The 9,063-nt window shown below is 52.5% G+C and overlaps 1 protein-coding gene across 1 annotated transcript in view; it reads right to left on the reverse strand.

The window, feature by feature from the left end:
* Nucleotides 1–2,207: 2,207 nt before the first annotated feature.
* Nucleotides 2,208–9,063, reverse strand: part of RS1 (retinoschisin 1) — a 13,371-nt gene continuing 6,515 nt past the window's right edge. Inside the window, exons 2-6 of the mRNA XM_009997099.1 lie at nt 7,561–7,586; nt 7,161–7,266; nt 3,857–3,998; nt 3,518–3,713; nt 2,208–2,360 (exon numbers count right to left, since the gene is read on the reverse strand). Coding sequence (XP_009995401.1) covers nt 2,208–2,360; nt 3,518–3,713; nt 3,857–3,998; nt 7,161–7,266; nt 7,561–7,586 — 623 coding nt within the window. The remainder of the gene's footprint in view (nt 2,361–3,517; nt 3,714–3,856; nt 3,999–7,160; nt 7,267–7,560; nt 7,587–9,063) is intronic.

Here is a 9,063-nt window from a genome sequence, read left to right on the forward strand (position 1 = left end):
ATTTTCCTCGAGTTTTTTGGTCACATCTCACTTGGTTTTAGCCACATCTCATCTGCCTTGCATACCAGGCATTAGCCTCTCTGCCCATAGGGGTAAGACGACAGCACGAGAAGCAGATGTCCTGCCTTGGTGCCATTGTCTTCGTGCTTCTCCTCCTTCCACTGACACAGTTCAGGTGCTGATGCCACAGCTCTTTGGGATGGATGCACGGATTCTTAAAAAACAGGGAAAAGGCCTCCTGTATTTGCCAAATTTGTGCTGCAAACACATGGGAAAACAAACAGTGGCTGCTGCCCCAGAGCCCTTGTTCTGGTTTGGTTTGGTGGGGTTTTGGTAGCAGGGGAAGGGCCCCAGAAGTGGCTCTGGTAAGAAGCTGAGAAGCTCCCCTGCTTCAAACCCAGCCAAGGAGCCACTAGAGGGACAATGGATGCACCTCTGCAATTAACATATGGAAGAACTGAGGTAACACCTGAGCAGAGAAGGAGGAAGAGAAGAGCTGTGCTGGTGGTTGGTGAGGAAGACGGGAAAAAGGTGCCCAGGCAGAAGTTTCCCTGCAGCCCATGGCAAGATGGCAGCTGTGCCCTGCACTCATGGAGGAATGTGGTGGAACGTTTCCTGAAGGCACCAGGAGGGGTGAACTTGACCCCTGGACTTACATTTTGTGGCCAGAGGATTTGCTGCCAGTGGACTCTGATTACACAGCTGTGGAAGCCCCCGGCACCAGGGGAGGTGGCTGTTCCCAAAGCCCCCGTGACTCTGTGGGAAGCCCAGGCTGGAGCAGCTCCGGACCTGGTGGGAAGGACTCAGGAAGGAGAGGTTCGTGGAGGACTCTCTGCCATGGGAGGGACCCCGTGGGGAAGCAGGGCAGGACTGTAAGGAATCCTTCTTCCTGAGGAGGCAGGAGCAGCAGGAACCACCAGCCTGTGAACTGACTCTAAACCCCATCCCCTGTCCCCCTGTGCTGCTGGGGGGAAGGAGGGAGAGAAACTGGGAACAAAGGGATTGGGGCTCGGGAAGAAGGGAGGGCTGGGGTAACATCTGCAAGCCCTGCTCTGGGTGTGTGTGTCCTGGGGTGTGTAATTGGTGTGAAATTATTATTTTTTTCCCCAAGTTGAGTCTGTTTTGCTCAGGACCTTCATCGGTGAAGATCCCTCTGTGTTCTCTGTCTTGACCCAGGAGCTTTGTCCTCCTCATCCCAGAGTGTGTGTGTCTGGCGGGGGTGGGAGTTGAATGAGCAGCCATGGGGCTGTTCCTTGGTTGTTGTATTGGGCCCAAAGCAGGACAAACCTCCACAACCTCCCTGCCTGGGAGCTGCAGGGTCTGCAGGTCCTGCCTGGGGCACGCAGGGTTCCAGCCCCCAGGTAGGGGCAGAGGCACAAGCTCTGGTACCAGGGTGGTCTCCCTGGGAGGTGGGTGCATCCCAGGAGCTGCCAGGCAGCCCGAATCCCTCAGGCACTGGGCACCTGCCGGGGAGCAGCCCCCAAGGCCCCAGCGAGCCCCTGTTCCTGTGCCCAGACACCAACAGGGAGAGAAATGTGCTCTGGGCTGCCAGGGATGTCTGAGTGCAAAAAGGGAGAGGACGTGGAGGGGCCCCCCGGTGCACAAGGGCCCGATGCCTGTCCCGAGAATAAACACAGCGGCTCAGCCCAGACACAGCGGGACCCGAGACAAGGCAAGATGAGGTGATGTGAGAGTGTGAGATACAGGCAAGGCCTGTCAGCCTGGGGACGGGCCAGGTCCGGCGCTGCCCCTGGCTCATGGCAGGGACCAGCAGCAGGAGCAGGGAGAAGCGCAGGGGAGGAGCTCTGCCCTGGTGCAAGAGCCTCCCTGGCCCAGGTGGGGCAGCAGGGCCAATCAGTCAAGCAGACCTGCCCTCCCCAGGAGTGCAAACCTTGCCTTTGGACCCCTCCGGCGTTTACTTTGTTACCCGCAGCACATTACGATGATAATTTCCCCGACCTAACACCCACGGCCAGAAGCACCTCATCCATGGGGAAAAACCCTCCCCCCATTCCCAGCTCTGTGCCCCATGAACACCCATGCGCTCCCGGGCAGGCTTCAGCTTTATCGCCAGGCGCGGTGGGAAGCAACGCTTTATTCCAGACATCCCTTCTCCCTGCAGGCCGGGTGTTTGCAGGGCAGTGGGGAGGGTGGGGGTGGCTGGGTGGGCAGGAGGGACCCCTGCTCCTCGGCCCGGGGGGCTCCGCTCAGCCGCACTTGCCCAGGCACTCGAGGAGCTCCATGCGGATGGCGATGCGCACGTGCCAGCCCAGCGGGATGAGGCGCAGGTAGCGGGCCACGATGGGCGGCCGCAGCAGGTTCTGCACCGAGGACGAGCGGTCCGAGTTGCCGTAGAAAACCTGGAGAGAGAGAGAGAGAGAGAGAGAGAGAGAGAGAGGTGTGGGTGAGTGGTGAAGGGGCTGGAAATCCCACCCCAGGAGCTGGAGGTGCCTGTGCAGAGCGGAGGGGCAGGAGGGGGCTCCTCCCTCTCCTCCGCCCTCAAAATAAAGGACTTGGAAAACAGCCAGGTGCAGGCAGCTCTTGTCACGCTGACTGGGTTTGCTGAGTAAGTCACTTTCCCCTCATTGCTCCTGCACTTTTAATTATTAGGCCAGACTTATTCTCACCCCATTCTCTCTCATTTGCCTTCCTGCAGCAAGGCACCGTATATTCAGAGTGAGAGTGGCTGACCTTGGCTGTTCCCAGTTCACGAGCTGGGCTCCCAGACAACATAAACAAAACATTTATTTGCGGTCCTGACCCCAGTCCTTGGCCATGCTCCCACATCTCCTGCCATGATCTCTTTTTTGGGGGAAAGCTCAGTATCTCCCCAGGGCTGCAGGAACCTGTACTTCAGCAAAACCACTAGGGCCTCCCGTTCTGAGATGGGGCCCTCCCCACAGATAGACATTGAGGACACCTGGGAGGCAGCAGCTGTGGCATTCCCCAGCCTGGCTGGGCTGCACAGACACCACAGACTCCACTGTAAGGTCTCCCACACTGCAAGTTTTGGCTTCAAACCAACCACGAAGAAGTGCAGTGTGAGAAATATTTGGTGAGTTGTGACTTAACTAGTTGCAGATTTTTTTTTTCTCAGGGGTTTTTCTGCACCATCATCATGCACTAACCCTGGATTTATGGCAAAAAACAAGGAGCCAGTATTTTGCAGTGCCCAGGCATGACTGGGGTTGTGTGGCCACAGCTGAGAAAGGGGTTTTATCATGGAGGTGCTGCCACCACTGCAATGCCAGCTAATGCCTCTGAACTTAATCTGGACTCCACTATCATAATTAGAAAATACAAAAATTGTATTTTGTCCTTCTGTGGCTGGTCAGTGTGGCACTTGCTCTCCTCCCAGGGGGGATGCCCCACTCTGTGCTGCCCCCAGGCACGGGGTGAGCACTGGGCCCTCTCCAGCCTGCTGCTCCCACAGGGCCGCACTCCTGGGGCACCTCCCCACTGACATCTAATGCTTTCATGGCACTGAAGATGCTGGCCAAGCATGAAGTCCACTGACCCGGTTGTTCCCAGTCTGGTCCTTATAGTACACCCAGTTGAGGTTCTCGTCGGTGCGGTACTGCACGCTGTACTTGGTCATCCACTCGTCGGCATCGCAGCGCCCCTGCGTCAGGATCCCCGAGATCACCTTCACCTCCTTCAGGTCGATCTGCAACCACTGCCCATTGTCCTGGTACTTGGAGAGCCACGCACACCTGGGGGGACACCGCAGCATCCGCTATGTCTTCTGCCACTGCCCTCCTGGGCAGCCCCTCCTGACCCCGTGCTGCTGGGGGAGCCCAGCTCCCCACACCCACCCACACATGGGACCCCCTCAGGGAGGTATTTTCAGACTCACCCAAATCCTTGGCCATTGAGGCGGGCCTTGTTGGGTGTCCAGGAGGAGTACCAGCCCGTGTACTGCTCAGGGTTGGAGCAACTGATCTGGTCAGGGGTCACGGCACCAGATTCAAAGCCCAGGGGCTTGTGGTAGGGGCACTCTGCAGGACAAGGGGAAAAGTAACTTAAGGGACACGAGTGGGTCTGTTTCCTGGTTGTTTGCACACTTGTTGTTGACAACCCTGAGGTTTTGCTGCTCGCTCTCTTCCCTGGCCAGGATGCCAGGGATGCTCTTAAACCTGGACCACAATCTCTGCAGTATTTGCTGCCCACGGGCCATGGGATCTTAATGTCTAATTCTTCTCTTGTATGAATTTCTAACTCAAACTCCTAAACCTAAAGCCTGCAGCACTTTGCTGGGGGGAGGGTTTTATTCAGATGCTGCTGTTCAAATCTCTTTCTTTGCAAGCAGGTGGAAGCAGATCCAGACTGGATTTGTCAACCTGGATCCAGCCTTCAGTCTGTCAGCTTCTGCCTGGTCTTTGGGAAATGTCTGGAATGGCTTTTTTTCCTGGGCTTTATCTCCTCCTGCTCCTTCTTGTTTTATGGTTATGCCTGCATGGCAAAATTACTGAGCCTGCTAGTACCTGCACTGCACAAGTACCCTCAGATCTTCTGCATTTTCTGCTATGGGGGACTATCTTTTTTATTTAGAGATAGCCTTGTCTTGTGAAAAACCTGCAGATACTCTGGTGCTAGTGAGGTGTAATGCTTGGCCCTGCTGAAGGCTCAGAGATCTCCATCTGAGTTTTTGCCTTCAGGCTGCCAAACCTGAGCCCACAGCTGTCTTCTGTGATAGCTAGAAGTTCAGCAAGACTCCTGCTGGCTTCAAAACCACTAGGAGCAGAAATACTTATTCATCATTAAAACTTTCTGTGGTGGGTCACCAGACAGTGCTCTGGAAGGCAAGCCTTTGGTGCCTCTGCCAGCAGAGCACGTGCATGCCACTGGACCTAGCTGGGATTTTTTTGTTATGGTCATTTTTTATGCGATCAGATCATCACTGTGTATCCAGGATACACATAAAGATGCTCACAAGCACGACATGGGGATTGCCTGGGCAAACAGCTATATCATTGGTAACATTTTTCAAATTTGGAGTCTGTGAAGCACATGTGGTCTCCCAAGGGCAACTGTCACGTTTTCCAGTTTGTAGTTTGTTTCATGGGTTTCAGCAATAAAGGAGCAAGCAAAGCTCTGCATGGGGAGGACATCTCCTTGCCTTAGCCATGCCTGACCGACCAGCATGATGCCTTGTGTTAGAAATGACCAACAAGTGGGGAGCATCAGCAGGTGCCCCGGGCCCAGCACGACCATGGCCTCCCTGGTGCAATGCCCCAGCACTGCAGCAGCATGGTCAATGTCTAATTAGCAAGCTCCACTAGGTCAATATTGTATGCATCAATAGCTCATTAACATATCTTGCTCAGTTGGTACCTCATTAACATGTTTTTCCCCATGAAAACATAGAGCCACCATCCCACCTTCCTCCAGGCACGGAAACATCGCACTTGTCCACCTCATTAAAAACCTTCACTCCCCTTGTGCAAGAGCATGGCCAGGCTGGGGTGGCCCTGCATGTTTACTACTTGGCTGGCTTATCTTGAACACCACGTAACTTTACTTTTAGCAACACTAATCTGCAGACTACACAATTGTAATGCAATTAGAAGGTCACCTTCTGGCTTGTTCGGCTGCACCATGCACAGGGAGCCGTGAAACCAATGCCTGGTGCTTGCCCAGCCACATCAGCTAAGCCATCACCACTGACCTGGAGAAAACTCATGCAGCACTTGTGAGGCTGCTTCCCCTCCAGCCATTGCACAGACAGCTCTGCAACACCTCAGCCTGGCTGCTCTGCAAGCCGTCCCCAGGCAGTGGAGACTCTGGGCCACACCACTGTGGCTGGGCTGGGCAAGGAGAAGGCAAAAGCCCCCCTACCGAGGGAGAGAGACAGCTGGGAGACACACTGACAATATTCATTATTCAGAAGAACAGCCTTCATCACTCAAGGAAGATGTCTCCAGTACTCAGCTATCTAGTGCTAACGTGTGAGAGCGTTCCTGACACCTAGCCTGGCCAGGAAACCTAGAGCTGCTCCACCTCTCACATGTGTCCTTCAGCCATGGATGGATCAACTAAACCTGCTGTGTCTCCTTTCCTTCCTTTTTAAGGGGAAACAGTTTTAAACAGAGAAAAGTTAGATTTAGATAGGACATAAGGGAAAAAAAATTACTATGAGGATGGTTAGCTACTGGAGCAGGTTAACCAGAGAAGTTGTGGCTGCCCCTTCCCTGGAAGTGTTCAAGGCCAGGTTGGATGGGGCTTTGAGCAGCCTGGTCTAGTGGGAAGTGTCCTTGTTGATAGCAGGGGTGTTGGATTAAATGATCTTTAAGGTCCCTTCCAACCCAAACCATTCTGTGATTCTGTGATTCCTTGGTGCAAGTGACAGCAGGGTGGTACCTGGCTGTAACAAATCTGTATGGAAAATGGTACATTAAGTTTAACAGTGAGAAAACATGCAGAGAAAACATTCCTCCTGGTACCTGCCCCAGTAGGCAGCCCTGTGAAGATAGTAGCTGCAGAAAATGGAAGGACAGAGCCTGGGAAGCCATGACCCTGTAGTGGAGATGTCTGGGGATGCTTTGCTATGGGGACAAGACACCACCTATTCACGATGGATTAATCCTCTCCTTGTACTTTCTCTGGGCAGGGAAGAAACCTGTGGGCAATGCTCAAGCTCGGCAAGGCCCAGGTGGACATGCCCTTCACAGTAGCAGGGTGCATGGTGGAAGAGCCTGGGGGAAGTAGATGGCCTGGCAAGGATGAAAAGCCCCTGCACTGGTCAGCTGCCTCATGCTGTGGGAGGGAAACCTTCAGGTCCAACACAAGCACTGGATGGAAACGCAGCAGGGGAGAATCAGCCTAGTTGCTACAAGAGGTTTCCTACAACACAGAGGTGGCTGCTCCAGGTGCAGTTTCTGACAGCACCAGTGTCAGGGGCTGTAGGGACAGGGCACGCAAGCACCCGCTGGGCTGGACACCCCAGGTGACCTCTCAAGGCCCAGGCATGGCCCTCCCTGCTGCCATGGCCCTGCCCGATGGCACAGTCGTGCTGCACCTCCAGCCACTGCAGCTCCCCTAGCCCCACCGAGTTCGGAACAAGAAGCCCTGTAACGTGGCACCTCTGCAACGCAGGGTGCAACGGGGGAGTTGCTGAAGATCACCAGACGAACAGGGCTTAAAGCACACTGGCCCATTACCTGGCATGCACTCTAAGCTGTTAGTCCTGCTGGACCACACCAAATTAGGACTTCCTTGGCAATCGCATTTACAAGCCTTGCTGTGCCATAGCTCCAGTCTCTCATCCTAAAGGAGAGGTAAAAAAACAGTTACAAATCAACATAGTCATTGACAATAGTGACACAAGGCTGAGCCTGAGTCCTGCAGCTTAGATGGACACTCCCACCCACCCAGGCTGCTACACCTTCTCCAAGCCTCTTCCTTCCTGCCAGCCTGGCACAAAACATGGGATGACTCCCCTTTGGATTCAGAGGTCAGAGTACATGCCTGGGCTTGGAGACTCCTGCCCCAAGACACCAGAGCCAAGCAGTGTTGGGACCCAGCATTTATCCAGCAGCCCAACCAGCTGAAAAGACTTACCTCTCCTGGGGAGAGGGCCAGTGCAGCTGGGGCAGGAGGCATGGAGGGAAGAAGAGAGAGAGATCAGAAACGAAGATGCTGCAAGCAAACGTCAGGAAATACAATGAATCAAGGCAGGACTGACAAATCTACTGCTTTTACCCAAGCTGATTTCCAGGGGAAAGCAAGAGATGTGGGTAGTAACAGGGCATTGCATGTGCCTGTGGCAGTACTACTCCTCCACTGCATTTTCTTTTCCATGCCTTTGGCATCTCCCCTTCTTGATCAGATACACTAAAAAGCTCCTGAGGAGAAACCTATGCTGGCCCCCCTGGCCTCTGCTTTTCACCTGATTTCACCCCTATCACTTTTTACTATCTTCCTCCCCCACAGATTCTGTCTCCAAGTTTGCCCTTAAAACTCATGAGCTGATGAACCTCAAGGCTGAAATCCCAGTTTGGCACCACTGCAAATCCCTGGTGCCTTTGGAGGAGGCAGGATACCCTGCAAGGTGCCTGGCCTGAGATAAGTCTGGATGAGATGGAGGAAAATTTAAATAGGTCTTCCCAATCCATCTTACATATAAGACTACTTTTTTTTTTCTTTTCTTTCTTTCTTGGAGAAAATCAGTCATTGAGGCTATAGAGGAAGAGCTGCTATTTTTCTAACATCTGACCTGTTTTATCTCCTGCCTGTCACTGAGCAATGGCTTTTTTATGAGCCCTTCCCTTGCTGAAAGGGCTCCCCTGCTTCCCAGTGAAGTCCAAAGCAGACTACGTTAATAGCATTTGAACTGGCAGAGTAGTGCCCAGAAAGCTATGAAAATAAAATAATTGAATAAAAAATAAGCCTGTGATTGCTGATAACTCATCAACACAAGCCAAATGTTAGACACCATATTTTCAATACCAGCAGGGAATCTACAAGCCACTAAGGACCAAAACTTGCATACAGGAGCCATGAAAATCCCACCATCTCCAAACAGAGGTTTTGTGAATAGGAAAAGAGGATCTTTTCACCAAATGAATTAGACTCTGAATTATTCGCTGAAATCTAGTTATGATTTATTCATTCATACACTGTGACTTTGCTGAGCCTAGGAAGCTCCAACTAATGCTGGGAATTTACATTTTGCATTTCTATAGCAACTTTCATCTCAAAAGACTCACAACCACTGTGCAATTATAATCAGCTGAAATATAAACGACATACAAAGCTCTGTCTATAACTGAAATGCAACTGCTCCTTGGGTGCAACACGGAGCCTGAATGTACCAAGAATCTGAGAGAAAGATCCCAGCAAACAAAATAATAAAGAAATTTTTAAAAATTCGTTTCTTCAATGCAGATATTATCTCCTTTGCTTCAGTGTCCCAGGGCAGCCTTTCTGGCATTGGGAACTTTCTGCATTAACACAAGGCATCAGCCTTTGTAGAAGAAATAAATGTTGGTCTACGGTAAAAATACGTGGCTTTTAGTCAGGCCCAAGAAGGAGGCAGAGGAGCATCCAGACCTCATCGAGCTC

The sequence above is a fragment of the Chaetura pelagica genome, unplaced genomic scaffold (assembly GCF_000747805.2).
Source record: "Chaetura pelagica isolate M959 unplaced genomic scaffold, ChaPel_1.0 scaffold80, whole genome shotgun sequence".
Taxonomy (NCBI): domain Eukaryota; kingdom Metazoa; phylum Chordata; class Aves; order Apodiformes; family Apodidae; genus Chaetura; species Chaetura pelagica.